Source organism: Drosophila biarmipes, chromosome X (assembly GCF_025231255.1).
Source record: "Drosophila biarmipes strain raj3 chromosome X, RU_DBia_V1.1, whole genome shotgun sequence".
Lineage (NCBI taxonomy): Eukaryota > Metazoa > Arthropoda > Insecta > Diptera > Drosophilidae > Drosophila > Drosophila biarmipes.
Genome location: NC_066611.1, coordinates 17,906,744 through 17,927,286, shown reverse-complemented (window position 1 = coordinate 17,927,286; position 20,543 = coordinate 17,906,744). Strand labels below are relative to the sequence as shown.

General features: G+C 44.0%; 1 protein-coding gene and 1 long non-coding RNA gene across 7 annotated transcripts in view; one reads left to right on the top strand and one right to left on the bottom strand.

Moving 5' to 3' along the window:
* Positions 1 to 5,894, top strand: part of LOC122818592 (uncharacterized) — a 128,765-nt gene extending 122,871 nt beyond the window's left edge. For both annotated transcript variants that reach the window (XR_006368076.2, XR_006368075.2), the window contains one exon: positions 5,840 to 5,894. This is a non-coding gene — a long non-coding RNA (uncharacterized LOC122818592). The remainder of the gene's footprint in view (positions 1 to 5,839) is intronic.
* Positions 128 to 20,502, bottom strand: LOC108023383 (tyrosine-protein phosphatase 10D). Of its 5 annotated transcripts, none has more exons than XM_044092890.2 (12): positions 20,417 to 20,502; positions 18,675 to 19,104; positions 9,535 to 9,781; positions 8,475 to 8,753; positions 6,773 to 7,451; positions 5,838 to 6,286; positions 5,056 to 5,484; positions 2,845 to 4,985; positions 2,519 to 2,777; positions 2,322 to 2,450; positions 1,342 to 1,830; positions 128 to 1,023 (listed from the first exon to the last, which is right to left on the bottom strand). In XM_044092890.2, exons 2-11 carry the CDS (start codon positions 18,870 to 18,872, stop codon positions 1,370 to 1,372), a joined length of 5,271 nt encoding a protein of 1,756 aa, XP_043948825.1. In that variant the 5' UTR covers positions 18,873 to 19,104; positions 20,417 to 20,502; the 3' UTR covers positions 128 to 1,023; positions 1,342 to 1,369. The 5 variants fall into 5 exon arrangements, with proteins under 5 accessions (XP_043948825.1, XP_043948824.1, XP_016948279.1 ...); XM_044092889.2 differs by having other exon boundaries at positions 20,360 to 20,470; XM_017092790.3 differs by having other exon boundaries at positions 1,342 to 1,812; positions 20,360 to 20,470.
* Positions 20,503 to 20,543: the final 41 nt, after the last annotated feature.

The window sequence follows — 20,543 nt, the reverse complement described above, 5'->3', positions numbered from 1 at the left end:
AAGTCTTGGGGTTATTAGCTTTCAAAAAGAAAAGGTTTCCCTACTGGGACCATCAACTTTTCGATCCCCATAGACACATCTGTTAACCTTTCATCCATAAATACCAAAATCACACCTTTCTTAGTCGTTCATGTTCTCAATATAAATTTATTGATCTTGTGTAGATGCACGTTTAAAAAAATAAAATAATTAAATACAATAAAATAAATGCTAATAACTTTAACTGCACAATGGTTACAATTGCGATTGCTGCTTTGCCAGACAACATGGAATCGTCCGTTTATTTCGAGACATTAGTTGGCAGTTGGCCAAAAAGCAAATGGAAGGCTTGCATGCAGTTAGAGCCAACATTTCGCTGACTAATCGTGGACTAAAGTCTATCGATTAAACGTAACTAGACTATATAATAAAAATAATACACAATCGTTTAGAGTAATAGTAATCATGGTAATAGTAAACGTAGTCATAATATCGATCGACGCGCACACTAAATGAAAACAAATGTACAAATCTATACACAACACGACAGAGCAAGGGTAATGGGTATTAGGTAACATAGGTACAGGGATGGATACAATACAAAAATAGGTAATAGATTGTTACACCCGAAGCTTAAGTTTACGCTCTCGTTGGTTTGGTCTAATTTGGCGGCATTACATTAAATAAGCGGGCTAGCTAGCTTAGCTCTATGGCAAACAGGCGGTACGGGGCGGTACGCGCATAAATGGCACAGGCCAACACGCGGGGCCGTCATCCCGCCAGTCCCAGTCCGATCCTCCAGAATCCGCTCCGATCCTCCAGAGCTGCGGGATGAGGGCCACGAACTCCACTCAACTCATTTGACAGCAACTCCGAGTGCCATTTTCAGTAGACAAATCACATCCAGCACATCACAGGCAGATTTTACGTACAGTATATGTAAAAAAAAATAACTATAGGTACTTTATATATATCATATCATATGTGGATGATGGTCCCGCAGCAGGCATCCTCAGATTCCCGTCTCAGCGATGCCCTCGTCATCTGCAAAAGTTGAAAGGTAGTTATAGTACAAAAATGCCATGGATCCTGCGAATGCAAGAACATTACACATAAACTGAGGACAGGCTAAAATGCTTTTTGCAATTATCTCTCTTCATTTTTGTATGCTTTTCTAGTTGGAATATCTAATGTTCTGTTTTAACCCGTAACCGTGTTCATGTGTCAATGTTAGTTACTTTGCCAGTGCGGTTAGAATTTTGTGTTTTCCATTTTAGTCGGGGGGTAAAAAGCGAGTTAAAGCAAGTCGTTTTTGGATGTGGGTCTGTGTTGTGGGTGTGCCTGTGTTTTGTGGGTACAAACCTAGAACAAAAAGCCGACTTTTCTATCACTACCACCAGCCATCCTCATCGGCGACGGCCCCATCCTTGGCCACTGGCCCATCCTCGTCCTCATCCTCATCCGTCTCACTGTCTGATTGCGACTTTGTGCTCTTCTCCTTCTCTAGCTTGGTGCTGCTCTCCATGGCCTCCTGGAGATCCACATGCACGTCCTGGCTGCTGCTGGCACAGCTGGCCGAGGACAGGGTGGCCGTCGTCTCATTGTTCAACGGCTGCTGGTCATCATCGTCCAACTCCTCCTCCTCCTCCTCCTCCTCCTCCTCTTCATCAGCATCTTCGCTCTGCTTGAGCTGCTGCTGATCCTCCTTGGTCAGGTGCTGCTGCAGCTGCTGCCCCTGCTCCTGGTCGGCCATTAAATCCGCATCCAGTTCCTCGGCCCTGGCCAGAGAAGCTCGAATGGGGAAGGTTCCCATTTTCGTTTGCGGCTGGCGCTCTAAGTAAATTTTAGTCACTTTTTTGTGGGTTGGTTGTTTTTCGGGGGTTTTTCGATTGGAATTTGTTTCGTTTTCGATTTCAATTTTGTTTGCGGGAGTAGAAGCAAATGGAAAATGTGTGTGGGTTAGGCGTTTTGTGTAATTTACAATTGTGTTTTAGTCGTGTGTGGATGGTTTTTATGTGTATGAATGTGAAGAGAAAGAAGAAAATAAATTATTGAAAAATATTTGGTTAGTTACAGTCTCAAATCAAATGAATAGGCGGCAAGAACCTAGGGAAACCGCAGCCACAGGAAATCAATATGTAAACAAACAAAACACCAAATTAAAAGGTATAGATCCGCATCCATATATAGTGTGTGTGTTTGTGAAAACAGAAAGTTAATCGGCAAAAATTAATTATTTAAAACTTGATCCGAAAGGAGAGTGAGGGGGAAAGTAGAGAAAAATCAGGTAGAGTATGGGTGGGTGGGATTTTGACTTGGGGCAGTGGATCCCTTCGACTCACCTTCGTAGCCATCGTTGGCGTGCAGCTCCAGCGAGTCGGCCAGCAGGTGCTCCTTGCCCTCGAGCACCGCCAGCAGGCACTGGTGGATGCACACGTACTGCTGCTCCGTCTGCACCATGAAAACGCGCTCTGCAACAGCGGATAATCAACAGGATTAGTAACCACAAAGAGTCTTGTTAGTCAACAAGCTATCGCACCCTTTCGCATGGCAAACACAATGCCAAAGATGTCCACGTAGTCCGACTTGTGAATGTGCTGCAGGATGCGGTCCAGGGCTATGAACGTGCCCGATCTGCCCACGCCGGCGCTGCAATGCACGATGATGGGTCGCATGTCCGTGCCGATGACATCGCGGAAGGCGCGCACGAAGCGCACCAGCGACTGCGGCGGCTCTGGCACCCCAAAGTCCGGCCAGGTGGTGAAGTGGAAGTGCCGCATTATGCGCGATTCGCAGTTCTGCAAGGAAGAAGGATGCGGTTAGGCATAGCTTCATACAAGCTTCAATAATCCATGGTGAACCCACCCTTGAGACCATGAACTCGGATATGCTCCAGTCGTGGAAGTGCGTGTCGATGATCAGCTGCACCTTGATGTCGCCGTAGAACATGGCCACCCGATCCACGGGCCAGTACTGGTCGCACTTCTCGCGGCCCTTCTCGAAGCACCGCGTCAGCATGACAATGGCCCGCGAGTTGCTCTCCCAGCACATCCGCCAGAATTCCTCGCGCGTCGAGTGCAGCGGCCCCTGGGTGACGATGAACTCGCGCGGCGAATTGTGGCCCGGCATGTAGTTCGCGTTGATGTAGTCCGAGCCATCGTCATCGTCGACGGGCTGCAGCTTGAAGCGCGAGTGGTCGTAGGGCAGGATGTTGGTGAAGCGATTCTTGGGCCGATTGCAGGGCAGATTGGCGAAGCTGCAGGCCTGATCGCGGCCCACGTGCTTCAGCTCGTCGAACTCCTCGCTGAAGCGGAAGTCCGAGTCGGCGGACATGAGTCTGTAGTGCTCGGCGAAGTCCTTCACGTGCACCGGACGATTGGGCGTCACATAGCCCTCGGGCAGGGCGGCCAGCTCGTCCTGCATGCGGGCCAGCTTGGAGGCGCGGCGGATCTGTTGGCAGCGGTGCTGGCAGAAGACGACCACCAGCACACAGACCACCAGCAGGCCCACCGCCGTGATGGCGGCCACAATGACCGTGTCGCTGCGTTCCGTGGTGATCGGTGAGCTGTACGCCGTATCCGTGAACTTGTCCTCGTCCGTGAAGGCACGCACCTTGATCCTGTAGGTGGTGCCCGCCCGCAGCGGACCATTGCAATAGCCCGTCTGGTGTTTGTCGCAGCTGGCCGAGCCGATCGTAAAGTGCTCCGCCTCCAGGCTGCTCCTGCGACTGCCATTGCTGCTGAGGAATGGGTTGTACGGCTCGATGGCCTGGTAGGGCAGCCACACCGTGTACGACTGCACGTCCTGCCAGCTGGGCATCTCCAGACCCGACGCATTCTTGCCCACATCCTCGGCGATGATTATCGTGTAGGATCGCACCATGCCGTGGGCATTGGAGAAGTATCCCTGCCGGAAACTGATCTCGATGGTGCTGCTCGTTCTGCTGACCTCCAGGGGCGTGACACTCGGCTCGGGGACAGGAGGCGCTAGGATGGGCATCACTTGGATGTGCTCCCTCTCGGCTCCAAAGCCCAAGGGTGACTTGGCTTGTATACGGAATATGTACTGGTTGCCGGGCACCAGGCCGCCAATCCTGCCCTGCGTCGCATTCGCCGGGAACTCGAAGCTCGTCATATCCGCTGCATCGTCGGCATTCTGGCAGGTAATGCGGAAGTAATCAATGGGTCCATGCTGTTCGCCCGGCTCCAGAAGCCACTCGAAGGTCACCTCACCCGGCTGCACGTCACTCGGCTGGAAGAAGTCCACTTTGCCGGGCGGAGCGGCCAGCGTTTGGTAGCTAGCCGAGATGGGGGCACTGCTGCGCATCAGCGTGCTGCCGGAGACATCCGATTCGGTGCCCTGCGTGGAGCCCGCTCGCACCACCACCGTAAACGTGTAGTTGTGGTACGGACGCAAGCCCTGCAGCGTGATCTCCGACTTCTTGGTCACATTCTGGAGCAGCTGCGGTGCCTCCTCATCGGCACTGAGGTACTGCAGCTCGAAATCCGTGAACTCCCCAACGGGAGCCTTCCACTGCAGGGTTATCTCTCGAGCCGCCACCTGGCTGGCCCTCAGATCACTGATGGGCAGCGGGTGCAGGCGATACAGGCGTTGCACCGGCAAACTGGCCACTCCGCCGCTCACTGTCCACACGGTCACGTTGTACAGCTTGCCGGGCGTCAGGCCAGAGAAGCTCAGCTTGCGCTCCGTGTCGTTGGCCAGCTTCTCCTTGTCCTTGATCTTGGGATCGCCCATCGAGAAGCGGTAGATATCGAAGCGAGTGCTGTCCGCCGGCGTGGGTGTGTAGCTCAGGGTCACCGTCTCGTCCTGACCCTGCTCGTGGCCGGCGTTGGCGATGAACACATCGGACTGGATCAGGGGCATGGTGCGCGTGGAGAGATGCGTGGTGCCGGAACGAATGCCATTGGAGCTGGCCTGCACCTCAAAGCGATACTGACGACCTGGCGACAGCTCCTCGATGGGAATCCGAACGCTGGGCGAGCTCACTGAAGGGTTTGGGCGGGAATAATGGTATGCCATTAGATGTACAACACAGGAACGTGACTTTCTACTCACAGTCCTCCAGCTGGCTCACGTTCTTGAACTCCACACGGTCCGCGTCGTCGGTGGGCCACCACTTGAGGGTGTAGAAATCCACATGACCATCGGGTCGCGGCCATTCCAGGGTGAGATTGCGCGAGTCCACCAGGGGCACCACATTCGACACCGGCTGCGGCGGCATCGTCACGTTCAGCTCGAGCGGGTGGGGACTCTCGACGCCGAAGCTCACGGTGTTCACCTGCACCAGGTAGCGCTCGCCGTAATGCATGTCCTCGATCCTGGCCTCGTTCTCGTGCAGGCCGGAGATGCGCTGCCAGGGCGAGGCGTCCGTGCGGTAGCGCACCACGTACTCGCCGAAGTCGCTGCCCTCCGGCGGCTGCCAGCGGAGCACCACCAGGTTCGTGTGCACCGTCTGCAGGGTGAGATTCTGCGGCGGTTTGGGAACTGTCAGGGGGAGGAGAGGGGGTTTAGTTAGTTTACAATATATATAAGCGAATATTTATGTTGTATATCTTATTATTTCATATTTTTTTATCTATGCTTGCACTTGAACTGGGAAGATTCAAGAGCTAACTACTAAAAATACTGAAATATGACAAAGTCAGACAACCTGTTTGGTCGTTAAAAGACTTAAGGTCATATTTAACAGGATTATGGCATATATTATCAATCGTTGCCAAGCCGAATCGCATTCTAGCACTGCAACAATGTATTTCGACCAACTTGCTGACGTAAATATCTCAATCCAAGCTGTTCCATGGTCATTAAAAGATATTTCGTTTATATCATCTACTTACAGACTGCCTGGAAGTAGGAGTGCGGCTCGCTGCGGATGCCGTGGCTTATGGCGTGCACCTTGACCTCGTAGCCGGAGCCGGGATGCAGGTAGTGGATGGTCAGGCTCGTCTCGTTGGTGGCCATGGTGCGCTCCTCGCGCGTGCCGTTCCGCTGGTAGTGCACCTCGTAGCGATCCTGGCGAGAGTTCACGTCGCTGCGCCAGCTGAGCACGAGGCCGTGCTCGATGCTCTTCAGCTCCTGGATGAGCGGCGCCGCCGGGCGCGTGTATCTGGTGATGTCGCTGGCGTTGGAGGCCACGCCCTTGGACAGGGCCTGCACGGCGATCAGGTAGCGGCGCCCGGCCAGCAGCGAGTCCAGGGTGTACTCCGTGAGATTCGTGGTGATCTGGGACTCCGTGCTCACGGGAAACAGTGCTGGCACTTCGCTGGCGTTGGTCTGCTCGTGGTAGCTGAGGGTGGACCAAGTTATGCTCATTTTAGTACAAATTTATATCAAAAGGGAAGTGTGCAATAGTCGAGTGTCCCGACTATCAGATACCTATTACTCAGCTCACAACCAACAACTTTCATAAAATAAACCACTTTACCACTTTTAAACTAATATTTTAGAGGATTTTCATTGTCTAATCACTCCGCGGTTGGCGCCACCTAGCGTGGGTAAGGGTTACTAAAGGCCATAGAAGGTCTTTTATAAATCGATTTACTTATTTATTCATAACTTTTAAAATAGTATTGCGATTGTTATGATTTTTGGTATGTAGATAGGTATTGATCAATAAAATCGATTTCGATTTACACAGAATTAAAATTTTTTTAAAATTTAGGCGCCAAAGAGACTTAAGCATTACCAAAAAAAACCATTCGCTCTTCGTTACTTGTAGCTTTTTTTAGATTCCGAAACGCTTCCTTCCAATATTCAATTTACTTTCACTCACCTTATTCGATAGGCATCCTGTCGCCCCGTCTCCGCCGGCTCCCAGGATATGTGCAGCGCGTTGCTGCGATCGTCGAGGAATCCGCCCAGGCCGCGAACGGGTCGCGGACGCAGCGTGACCTCCCCGCTGGCCGGCCAGGAGTTCACATTATCGGCAATCGTCTTGACCACCACCTCGTAGGTGCGGCCCGGCTCCAGGACATCCGGATAGTCGAAGTACACCGACTCGCCCTCCGCGGCGCGTGGCACATTGTATATCCTCCTCGAGGTCGACAGCATCACCTGGTAGGCATCGAACTCGCTGTAGGTGCGCGGCGGATCCCAGCGCACCCGAAAGGAACTCGACGTGGTGAAGGCCTCGTCGAAGGTGACGTTGAGCACACGTTCCGGCACGGTGAGATACCGGGCTGTGGTCGGGACCGACGACGTCTCGTCCTCGGACACCGTCTGCACCGATATATTGTACTCGCGCCCGGGAACGAGCCCCTTGAAGGCCGCCTGCGCGGGTCCCGGTGGTTCGCCCTCGCGCTCCACATAGAGCACACTTTGGATCGCGTCGTCCGGCGTTATGGAGACCTTGTAGTGGGTGTAGATCCCGGCGGGAAACGGCGGCTGCCACAGCACCAGCAGGGTGGTCTCGTTGCGGAACCACACGATGAACTTGCCGGGGGTGTTGGGCTCTGGGCGCAAAAGGAAGATGCAGCGGGCAGAGAGGGATTCGGAGATGCAATGAGAGTTGGATAAATGGATCTAGATTCTAAACTAACAGCTAATGTGGGAGGAGGTGCACTTGGGTTACTTGGTTATCGGGTTAGTTAGTTCATTACAGGGTGAAATATCATAACAAATGGGGATTTGAGTACTAGTATTGTAGGAAATAAACATGGTTAGGTATAATATAATGTTTTTGAGACATTCAGTAAATTCTATTCCTAAAATTCCTTATAAAAAGCAATGAGAAATATTATATCATGTGATTAATTACGATAAAATGGAAAGATTAAGAGTGAAATAGAACCAATGGAACAGTATTCTTTAAAAAAAATGAATTATAAAAGATAAAATAGAACCAAAACAAATAGTGGTTTTTGTAATGATTACCAAAAATTGGATGAAAGAATAAAAAATAAAAGATTTCTACCCCTAATAACCAGCTAACAACTACACTGCGGAATTTGTTTGATTTTTAGTTACAATTATTTACAAAAAGGTAAGTAACGCCACCTTTTACAATTTAAATCCAAAACATAAAGACGCAACAGCCCCACACAGTGGTTCCCAAAACCAAGACCAATCACTGGGGGTAATCTACCTTTGAATAATTCACCTAGTCTAAACAATTTCGAATCGAGTTGGGCGCCACTGCATAAAAGCGCAACGAAATACACACTAGCCAACAGTTTATTAACAAATGAACTAAAACAAGGGAATCGCTCGTGAACTTAGGGAGTCAGTGTGGTGTGGAAAGCAGGTTACCTTCTGGTGGCTCAGATATTCAGAGTCCCGCCGCCTTGAGAGCATTTTATATAGACATAGAGTGAGAGACGCGAGAGACGAGTTGGAGTAGAGTAAAGAGTGTTAGTCGTGGGGCCCATCACCAGCGGATTACGGATCGCGGCTTGCAGTTAGGCAGTTAGCGGATACTCCCTAGAAGTTGCACCGTCGGTGCGGACCTCGCGTGCCGCTCCTCTGCCCCGACTTACTTGTGGTGAAGTTGCGACTCGTGTAGGCCACCGACTCCTTGCCCTGGTAGACGGAGTAGGCCTGCACCTGGTAGCTGCCGCCGGGGGTCAGCTCCTTGGCCGACAGCTGCAGCGTCTCGTTGCCGTCCAGCGAGTAGCTGCGCTCGAAGGGCAGGTCCGTGAGGCCCAGCACCCGGATGCGAAAGCCCGAGTAGCGCCCCGTGCCCGGGGGTCGCCACGTTATGAAGGCGCTCTTGCTGGAGCGCAGCTGGACGCTCAGGTTGGCCGGCGGATCGGGAGCTGTTGAGTAGTGAATAGAGAATATTAAATAGTATACTAAATATTCAATAAAATATTTTAAAAATATATTAAAAAAATATTATTATTAATATATGGGTGACAACCAGGACTGTGAGCCACATCGAACAGGAGCGGTTCAAATACTTTTGGAAAACAAGGTGAACCTATTTTGTAGGTGAACCGGTACCAAACCGGAACCATTATTAAAAAAAATTATAATCCGTTCGAAAAAATATGTTATTTTTGGAGTTTTTACCTACTAGGTAACAAACATTCAATATTTTGGATAATTGTGTTTGTATTACTAAAGTTAAATTAATAAAAAAAAAAAAATAAACATAGACTCCTAGGTTGATTATATGAATAAAAATATTACTAGCGCTCTAATTTTAAGTTAGTTCATAGTTCCACACTGCAATTTACCTTTATATAAATAAATAAAAAAATGAAAATAAAAAAAAAATAAATTAACATTTGTATTTAATTTAAAAAAATCTATTTTTAACCCTGGTTTGAACCTGTGCCCTATTCCAACATAATAAAATAGTTAAAATAGTTTTCTTGCTAAGGCATATATAAATACTCTACTAGGTTGTTTATATTAATGAAAAGTCATGAAAATACGATTGAAATTATTATTATATATAAAAAAAAATTTGTAAGACTGTTTTGAACCTGAAACCTGCGCCAGCACATTGACGAACCGGTTCACGAACCGGAACCTTATCTATCACTTGACTTCGAACTCCGAACCGAACCAAAGCCCTGCTTAAAACCTCACCTGTCGTGATGTTCACCGTCCAGGTGAGCAGCTCCTGGTGCGTGGAATTGGTGTAGTACAGCCAGAAGTTGTACTCCGTGCCCGGCAGCGCTCGGGAGAACTTGATGTCCTTGCCAATCTCGCTGGCCGGGATCGTGGTGTTCGGCTCCGGAAAGCCGAAGGGCGGACTGTAGTCGATCCTGTAGAAGGCGTTGTCGTTGCTGCTCGCATTTGGCACATTAATCACCAACTCAGCGGCATTTGTGTGCTAAAAATAATGACAAAAAAGAAAAGAATTAATAATAGTTCTTTGAAAAAGTTACAATAGTTAAAGCCGTAAAGCTCATTGTGTTTTACACCTAATTATAACTCTTGCCCTAGTAAAATCCAGCCACTTACAGAAGCCACAATAAACCCATTTACAAAGCAAACACAAAAACCAAGAGCTATAAGCATTAAACAAAAGCCAACCAACGAAAACTCCTCGAGTTGTGGTTAATAGCGTCTATAAATAATCTTAAAAACAGTTTAATTAGAACTGAACAAATAAATCAAGTCCTAACCGCAAGAATTACGTAAGCCGAGGTGTTTTTTCTTGATACGAAGTCAGCGTAAATCTTTATAGTGCTTAAAACACATCACCTGTTGAATTATTGCAAGTCTGAATCGCGTAAGTCAGAGAGAGTGGGAAAGTACATGTAATTCACGAGAACGGTTCTAGTCTAAGCTTGATTTTTGAGTTTTAGGATGAGTATTTAAGCATACAAAGCGGATCCGAAAAGTAGGAAGAATGGTACCTTAAAAGAGCCAACATTATAAGGAAGGTTTTTCTCTTAATACAGCACCGAAAGAAGGAGTTTATTACTATTCTATATTTATAATAATTAAAAAAAATTGATTTGACACAAAGAAAGTATTATTGAAACATCATATATAAGAACAACTATCCAACCGAACATTGCCTTGTTTATAATAAATTGGAGTATGCTTTTTCTACAATTAGTATGCTATTGCTAATATAGAAATATAGTTTTAACTGCAAGAGTCACTCATTTTAAGATAAGTTGCTATATTTCTTTCTTGTTTTAATCAATTCTCTATGATATCATTATTCGACTATCATATCATTATTATAATATCTTGAACTTTTTTGTTTTTATTTCATAAGATATTATTATTATCTTACATTAAACATTAATTACATTTCTTATTTGTTTTTATCCATCCCTTAAGATAACATTTAACTTGAGAACCTATATGGAATACGTTATATCCTCTCTGTTTTTTGTCAATTCGCAATGATATCATTATTGTATTACATTATACCACAGAACATATAGTAAAATACGTTTTATATTTCCCATTTCCTTATATCTATTCGATATGATATCATTATTATATTACATTTAACTTAAGATATGTTTTATCTTCTCCTTTTTTATCGATTCGCTATGATATCATTCATGTATCGCTTTAGACCTCAGCACACATAGGTGGTACACAGTTTTCCACTAAACACGAAGGCAAACGAGTCTGCCGCGACTGCCAAGGGTGTTTCAATCGGAACCACTCTCTCCTTAGATCCGCGGGGCTTACCTCATAACTGACCTACATTCGGGCAATCATTCTTGCCCGACGATCCCCATTAATCACGGCGATAAGGCCCGCAGCGCACTGAAATCGGGAGATAAGAGCGCGGATCCCTCGCTGATCATGACTGCTTATGGCACATAATACACATACTATGTATAGCTGACTCACGGGGCTTCCGCTTGGGTGCCAGTGAGTGCATCTCGTGCGGGGTGCAGCTATTAAGGTGGCCATTACATAAGCCAAGGCGCAGCCGGCGCAGCACATGGACCACACATGACCGGCCTCGACACCAGTTATCTGCGACGAACGGCCTCTGGAATGACCATCTGTATAATGGGCGCACAACAATGGGTTTTTCCACCGGCCCCGACCTCGTCGCTATTTCAGCAAAAATAAGAAAACTCACGTCGGATCTGCGCATTTCTCCGGCCTTCCTGCGCGCGAAAAGCGAGCCGTAGTGTCAGCTTTCCACCCACACACTCTGTTTACGATCCCTGAAGATAAATGGAGAGGCGGAATACTTCGATCGTATTTCCCGTCTGGCTGATCGAAGGCAAATGGAGCCCAAGAAATGCGAATATGAGCGAATTCTTAGGGTTTTCGGGAATGCGTAGCCTAGGATTACCCAGGGGCAAGACCATCTCATTGCTGGGAAACCAGAGGAATGTTTACCCTTCCAGGAATATTGTCTATCCATGGGGCATAGTTGGGTGTCCAATGAGACACGGAATATAGTAGCTAATTAAAACATCATTTAATTCGATCAGGGAATTAAGCGATCTGAGAGTGAGCGAACCGCTTGATATTCCCGTCCTGTGGCTCTAAGTGCGCAGTACGTGTGCTCGGCACCCGATAATTAGCCAAATAAAATGCAATAAAGCCGTAAAAAATATAATGCAAAACGAAATTAGCAGATGCCGATCTATTTGTTTTATTGCCCCCGCTCGCCAGTTGTTGATTTCCTAGTCTCCGATCATCTGATGGCCGATATCGCCGTACAGCCACATACTATTCGAATACATATATGAATATATGCATAAATGATAATGACGCCAATCACGTTTGGGTCGTTATTCGGTTATGCGGTGCTGACGTCAGCCTGGCAACGGATATAAGCTATCGAATTTCGGGGGGGGTACAAAAATGATAAAAAAAACAAAGCACAGGGATGTGGCACTTCCGACTGGAGGCTAGAAAACGTATCCGGAATCCGGAATCCGGAAAATGGCAATTCAGCACTGAGAGAGGTAGGAAAAGCGCATTTTCCTACGCTCCAAGTGCATGTGCGATTTGAATATGATTTCTTAATTCGATTCAGCAGTGGCTGCTTCTATCGCATGTCACATGCAAACCGACAATGAGCAGTAAAGCGGGCAAATTGCATGTGAAAACGGAAGCCGAAGCCGCCCCTTTTTCGCGATAACAGCCCCCCGTTTTGGCATCGACACCTCTGATCAGCGATCACTGATCACGCCCCCATCTCCTCCAGCTTCTGTCCTTCGGTCTGCGCAATGAATTCGACCTTTAAGCCCAAACGATCGAGCTAATGGTCATAATTAGGATGGGGGCATGATTATGGCAGTGATGAGGCGGAAACCGGAGAGTAATCGTTATCGTACGAGCCGAAACGATTGGACTAATGTGTTATTTCAAACAAAAAAGTTAAGAACAATGAAATGTTAAAAAGGGGGGGAAAAACGGAAATAATACAATTAACCCCATAAAGTTTCAATTTTTTAAAGCAATATCCATCTAGTTTACACTAAAACCCAAAAACAACCCGTAAATGTGCAATAAATATTACCGAAACCCCTTTTGCAACATAATCGATATGTGATCAACTTAAGTCCATTCAAATTGCCATACTTAATAAAACGGCTTGGATAAAATGATACCAAGCCGACTAAAGACTTCCTCCGAACATCGATTAGGCTTTAATCGATGGTGCAATCGATTATTTCGATTTATTTGCACATGCTATTATTTGTTTAATCGGCACTTACTTACAATTGGGTTAAGCCAATTTGATTGACAATTTAAGTTGGGTTTTGTTTTTCTGTTTTGGTTTCACGGCTTTGCCTTTCACTTTTTTGGGGGGGGATTTTGGGAAAGTTTGGAATTGAAATAAGTGACAAGCAGATGGTGGGAGGGAGAAAATGATCGGTCTTGGCGATAAATTGCAAGCTAATATCGATAAGAATAAATTCTAATCATGCCTGAGGGAAATTTCCACAGAACTTTAAACAAACAGTACGACTCTTCGCTGAATCCTCATAATTGCCAAAACAAAGCAAGCACTATTATGATAGTTTTGGACTAAGTGATGTTTCGATTTGTGAAGTCAGTGCGAAAATATCGCATAAATCGAAACGAAACCGGGCGGCGAAAAAAGATAAATAAACGCAACGCAAATTGAAATGGCAAACGTGGAATGCGTGAGATCGAATTTAAAGCTTGTTTTTCTTGTGAATGTGTGATTTTATTTATTTTTCTTTTTTTCCCCGCAGTACAAAACGCTGTAGGTTGTTTGCTAATTATTTTTACGTGCGTGCAAGAGGGATGGATGGAAAAAAACACACAAAAAAAATACAAATCCAATTCAAAATCAAAATCAAAAACCAAAACCAGTTAGGCGAGCCAAAAGCTTCTCTTGAGTTTGGCTTTAATTTTTGTCGTGCGTATTTTTCTTTTTTATTTTTTATTTTATTTTTTTCGTTAGCCAAAGCCATATTTTTGTGTTCAATAAACAAATTGACGTTTTGTGTCCCTCCGCTGGCACCTGCAATTCGAAGCGATTTTGACCAGGCAAATCTTTTTCGCTAGCTGGTTGTTTATTTAATTTTGCCGTTCTGGTCGAGTTGGCCCAGTTTTTGCTCTGGCCCCGCAATTAATATCAATTAATTAGTAGTTGCTTTGTCAGAACAGCAAGAGAGAGCCAGAATTTGGTGCAACGATTAGCGAACGAAAATAATTGTAGATCACGCTGAAAAACACTGGCGAGAAGTCAGGGAAGTCGAAAATGGCATGAAAACGCAGCTCTGGAGATCAAAACAAAATAGCAATTATAAAATTATATTGATAAATGGACATTTAACAACCGCAGACGATAAAAATATTTTGCGGGCTTATATAAGTAGGTAAAATCGACACTAAATGGCGGTGGAAAGATAATGGAGAACACTGAACTAAGAGGGGATATATAACTGTGTGAAAGCAGTCAAAGTCATATAAGTCGAAGGCTCTGTAAGTTTGGAACTTAACATATATATCTAAGGTTAGAAATTGTGTTTATAAATGTAGTATGACAACAACTCCTTCAACTACGAAACAAACAAAGAGTTCAGCCCCCTCTGGTGAATAAAGTGTGCTGTGGGAGCCCAAGCTTGTGATGTATCTATTCTTAGAAGCCGCCACTTCACTCGATGGGGTCTATAGTCAAGTGCAAATAGAGATTAATAAGCCATAAACGGGCATACACATATGTGTTCTCCGATTCTCTGTTTGAGCTGTCACTTTGCATACGGAATTCGCTTCCTGTCTTGTTTGTTTGCTGATTTATTTGCCGATCGCCGGGAGAAAGCCACAGATTCTTCCAGAGTTCAGTGGTCTCTCCCGGCGACATTCTCCAGAAAGTCAGGTAGAACATAAAGTAATGTGAAATTCTAGCATTCCAATGGGTGTGTGCTCCATTTCACCCAACTCCGCCCGCATGCCAATTAGTGGTAACTTCTCGCCTCAACCCCTCACTGGCCCACTCCAGAGCGATTCTCCGGCTTCTTCAGCTGCCAAATAAACAATGGTAATAAGAACAGCGGGAAAAAGAAAAGAAAACACCGAAGAAGGTGCCAACAAGCCGTAAAGCAGGCAAACAGGCCCTACAAAAAACATACGTAATAAAAAAGAAGCACCCACGAGAAAGTGGAGGAAACAGTGGCATCTGGGGAGTCAGGCCAAGAATTGAGCAGCCCGAAACAGAAAAAGAAAACAGAACTTCAGCTAATTGAGCCAAAGTTAATTTTACATCGATCCCACCAATTGTAAACAAAGAAACGAGGGGCGAGGGCCGAGGCCCGATCCCCAGTGCAATTGAGTAGTTTTCGACTCTAATTTGGTTGTTCGAAGGGTGGTTCGGTTAATTTCCCTCAACACATCTCCGAACACTTGACACAGTTCCCCAGTATTATCCGAAATATAGGGGGCAGGCCGGGGATCAGCTAATTGCCGGCACTGTGTTTGATCACTTCGCCTCTAATTGAATTCCCCTATAGCTCTCTTCAAGAGACAATGCACTTATTCGAGAGTGATTTGTCAAAAAAGACAGCGGAGTTCTAATACCCTTACAAATATATAGAAATATATGTGAAATTTTAGGGTTCTTTAATTCTTCCAAAGGCATGATCCATATTCAAAGCTAAGATCATTTTTGACTTAATAACAAAAACATGATAATAAAAAAGGGAAGATTTTATACTCTTAAAAAAATATGATATTTTTTTTTTTTTTAATAAAAGCATGATAATAAAATAGGGGAATTTTTATACCCTTAAAAAATATTTAACAAGATGCTATATAATCTATGATCCAAAGATATGATCTGTAATTCAAGTTAATATCATTTTGGTCTTATATTATAATTATGTTATATTATAATTATGTAAATAACAAACATAAAATAAGATCGTCATTAGGTTATTTATTTTATTCGGAAAAAAGAGTTAAGATAATTTGTGACTTTATAATAAATATCTTTTCAACTTGTTAAAAAACTAGGCGGGTTTTTATCCCTTATATAAATATATATATAGATCATCTTTAAGTTTTTTAAATGTATTATTAATTCCATATAATATATAAACCGGAACAAAACATAAGATCATTTTTGGCTTGATAATAAAAGTAAGATAGTAAAATATGCCTCGCCAGGCAGATAAATAAACGGAAACCGAGCTATATCGAGATTAGCCCATTTAGCGATACGATCGCCGGGGTTTTCGAACCATCCAAAATCACTCACACTTGCGCCCTGCGGTTTCGCCGCTGTCATCGCTCCGCCCCACTCTCTCCACCCGGAAAAAAAGAAAAAAGCTCGGCTGATGTCATCGCAGCTCTTCTGCGCTGCCATTTTTTATAAACCTTTTTTTCGGACGCTTAGTAATACGAATACTTTCGGCCAAGTTCGGGCGATAAGCCGGCACGTAATGACCCGCGATCCGCAATCGCGCCAATGCCCAGATAAAATATGAAAGCCAAAGTCAAGGCGGCAGACACACGTGAGTTATAAAGCATTTGGCAGAACCGATACAATGTACCCGAGAATGCAGAATGTTCGAAAGTTATTCAAAATAAAACGGAACCGCATGTTGTCATAATAAAACTTAGGATACAGTGTCAACTATTGTTATGAAACTGATGTGACAACATGTAAATAGTTATGTTACCCCTTGAAATACCAATGTTTTGTCAGTAAGAGTTAGGATTGGTTTGATATAATGTTTAGAGAATGGAACCGCTATCTCTATAATAATATTGAAGATAAAGTCTAAACTATTGATATGAAACTAGTGGTGCATCATGTATTATGTATTATTAGGCTTCCAAAAATGTTTTTACTTAGTTTAACCCCCCTACTAATGTTAAAATGAAATGGAACCGCTCTCTCTATAACTACATTGAAGATAAAAACCAAACTATTGATATGAAACTAATACCCATCATGTATTATGGTTATATTAAACATTTAAAATGTTTTTAGTATGCTTAGACCCTCGAGATACTCTGGTTTTGTGAAAAACAAGTTGGGATTGGTTTGATACAATGTTTAACGAATCCGAAAAGAACGTTGCAATTTTGTCTGAGTGAGGAAGTTCCGATGACAGCGACATCAGAACCAACCTTGAGTTTTACTTGCGTTCGCTTTTCACTCTTTTTTGTATTTTTATTTGGTTATTTTTTACTTTTTACTTGTCGCTCTGGGATTTTGTTTTTATTGTCTTTGGCTTGTGCCCAACAATGCGACAACAATGCAAAGCGAAACGAAACGAGTTTTGTAAACGAAACAACCATCAGCGGCTAAAACAAAAGTCAGCCAATAAAGCCGGGAATAATGGCTGGCATAGGCCCTCAAATCACACATTAAACTCACACAATCACCGCACTCGGAGTCGGATTCATCACCCGTAGGAGTCAGAAATTACCTGCCATTAATTTTAGATCGACTCGGGTTCAGAATACAGAACACATTTCGCAAGTTTCGCCACTTAATTGGGCAATTTAACATGTGCATTAAGTCTAGACCGCCTGCGAGTCATTAGAGTTTGATAGTTATGAAGATCGTTGGGACTGGGTATGGCACTTCCATGAATACTGTGCATAAAAAATTAAACTTAGGCCAATAAAATTGGGTAAAGCAACAAGTAAACCTGGTTAAAAATTTAAATAAACACGAAACATTGGCCAAAATTAAATATTTATGGCCTGCTGATGGGTTTTGGGTTAAAATCTCCACTTGACGCGATTTTAGTTTAGTTTAGTGAGCGGTTTAGCGAGCTGATATTGAAAGATATAACGCACAGCCGAAAGCCAACTAGAACCGGCCAAACGGGTTCCCAAAACGCACCAGCAGAGCAAAGGCAAAATAAATTCATTTTCTGACAGCAAAATTGGAAAATAGTTAAGGTCTTATTTGAAACAAGCTGTCAAAGATATCGCTTCAATTCAAAAAATAATAGGAAATGTAGAAGGCTGTGAAAAATACTAGCATATGTGGTTACTTTGCCCATATTTTGGTTTTAGTATTAAGAATAATATTTATTTGTAATATTACTGTGTGATATTTTCTTACTGACTACGAAAAAGACCTAATCAACTATTGTTTAAGTTGCACTTTAAAAAATTAAATTTCTCTCTGTCCAAAAATAATAAAATTCTTTGAAGAGTTTTTTTTTAATACCAATACATATAGAAAATATACTAAACGTATTTTTTTAAATTTTGTTGTTAAAATACCAACATTCAAATATTGGTCAATAAGAAATAATGTTCTTATTGACTATTAAAAAAGACCTTATTAGTTTTTTTTGTATTTTAAATTGAACTTAATGGCATTTCTTTCTGTCTAAAAATAATAAAATTCTTTGAAGTGTATTTTGTAAATTCCAATGTATATATGTAAATATACTAAAGGTATTTTTTCGACATTTTTTTGTTAAAATACCAACATTTAAATATTGTTTAATAAGAAATAATTTTCTTATTGACTATTAAAAAAGAAGTTATCAGTTTTTTTGCACTTTAAATTTAATTTAAAAATGTTAACATATTTTCTATAAATATTATACATTTATTTGAATAGTTTTTTTTATAAAATACCAAAGTATATTTTTTTTATGATTAACAATTATTTTTGACATTGTTAAAATACCAACATTAAAACATCGGTTGATAAGAAATCATTTTTTAATAACTGACATTTTGGCAAACATTTATCCCCTGCCAATCCCCTGAGATCCTGACAAAAAGGTTTACCTGTCGTTGTATCTTTATCTGACGGTTTTTATTTTCTCACTCACCTGAGTCAAAAAAATTGTCAAAACGCCAACAACAAGCCACACGTGTTGTTGTTGCCGTTGGAAGTGGTGGCTGTGTTGTTGCTGCCGCTGCTGTTGTTGCTGTAATCGCCGCCGCTTTCGTCCGTGTGTGTGTCGCCGTATTTGCTGCTGCTGGTGATGTGCCCGTAATTGTTGTTGTTTTCGCGTGGCACAGTCCATTTTCAAGTACAGTAAAACTCAATGAGAGTCGAAGGTTTCGCAGATTTTAGTTTTATTTTACTTTTGCGGGGGTGGGGACAGGAGCGGGGCGTTTTACGTTTTTTGTTGTATATTTTCTGTGGCTATAACATGGTCATTCGCTTGTGTTGCAGACATATGCACTCGATACACATTTATGCACATACGTTTCCTCTCTTATTACTTAATTAATATTGCACTTGTATTGCACTCTCTGTGTAACGGGAAATGGCAGAACAATCGAGTGAGTGAGCGGGAAGAGACAGAGAGCGAGAGTGAGAGACGACTGTGGGTCCATTGTAATGGTTTCCTAATCTGATTTTCATTTATGTAGAAACGCCGGCGAGTGCAGGGAAAATGTTTTATGGGCAAACAAATTTATAACGGCACTGTCGCTCGGCCACACACACACGCTTGCATAGAGGGAGAAGAAGCAGAAGCGAAAGCTGCAGGTGAAAAGCAGCCAAAAGAGAGTACGAGAGAAAGACACTATCTCTGTTGCTGCTGTCGACGGCGGAGCGAGGGAGAGGGGCGATTCAAATATGAACCACGCACAAGTACAAGTGCGTGAGCGTTGCACATATGTACAGAGTATGTACAAAAGTGTGTGATTTAGAGTGAACAAAAAAAACAGTCGCTTGATGCACACACACACACACACACACACACGGTTGCGAGTGTAACGGCGCTTTACTACAAGTACAGTGGGACACCCAGCAGGTGGATTTGTAACTAATTTTGTACCATTACAGTACAGTATTAACAAAAAAAAAACAATAAACACTGAGCAAAAAAATAATAAAATGTGAAATTTAAATAATTCTACATCAATCTTTAATTTGCGCCCACTTTAGCCAGCGCCCACTGTGGCATTAATGTTTGCTACCGTTGTTGTTATTGTGGCTGCATTACGAAATATCCAGCAATTAACAGACAATTGTTGTTGCCGCCGCTTTTTTGCACTTAGTTTCGCACTGTGTTTGTATGCGGGCCTGTTGTGCGAAGCAAAGTGAGGCGAAGTGAATTACAATAGCGGGCGGTTCGCTTAATGGTGATTGCATTAAATGCTAATTGCACGCATATACTTTTACTCCGCCCTTTCTCTCTCTCTCCCCTCTCTCCACTTCTCCTCACTCTCTCCCACACACACACACACCGCTGCACTCGGCCCACACACAGGCACAACAACTAAGTGCGGCGGCGCAACGGCGACGACGTCGGCAGCGAAGTCACTTTGCTCTCTTCCTCCTGTTGCTTCTTCCCCTGCTCCTCCTCCGCCTCCTCCTCCTCTCCTGCTCTTCGCTGCACACGAATTAAAAACAAACTAGTCACGTTTCATTTTAAATGGGAAACATAAAAAAAAGAACATAAACTTCTGGCGCGGCGGCGCACTTGGTGGAAAAAAAAGGAAAACAAATCACAGATCTCGGATCTGAGGCGGCCGAAAAATAGAAGCCGATTTTATTCACCGAAAACTTGTTGCTGTTTGTTAAACAAAACAGGCTGCCAAAAGGAGGCAAACATACGAACGGAGCGCCGAAGGCGGACACGAAAACACGACCGAAGCGCACGGCAAAAAAAAACAAACGAATATGAGGGGCGGTGTGGCTGCTCTGCGATCGAGAAATAACCCCATCCGGCAACCAAATTAAA

Coding starts and splice junctions, on each gene's coding strand:
- LOC108023383 (XM_044092890.2), bottom strand. CDS start 18,872: ATGGACTGTGCCACGCGAAAACAACAACAATTACGGGCACATCACCAG. Junction 4,986..5,055: donor CGTGAGCCAGCTGGAGGACT/GTGAGTAGAAAG, acceptor CAAACCCTTCAG/TGAGCTCGCCCAGCGTTCGG. Junction 1,831..2,321: donor CGCCAACGATGGCTACGAAG/GTGAGTCGAAGG, acceptor CCCACAAAAAAG/TGACTAAAATTTACTTAGAG.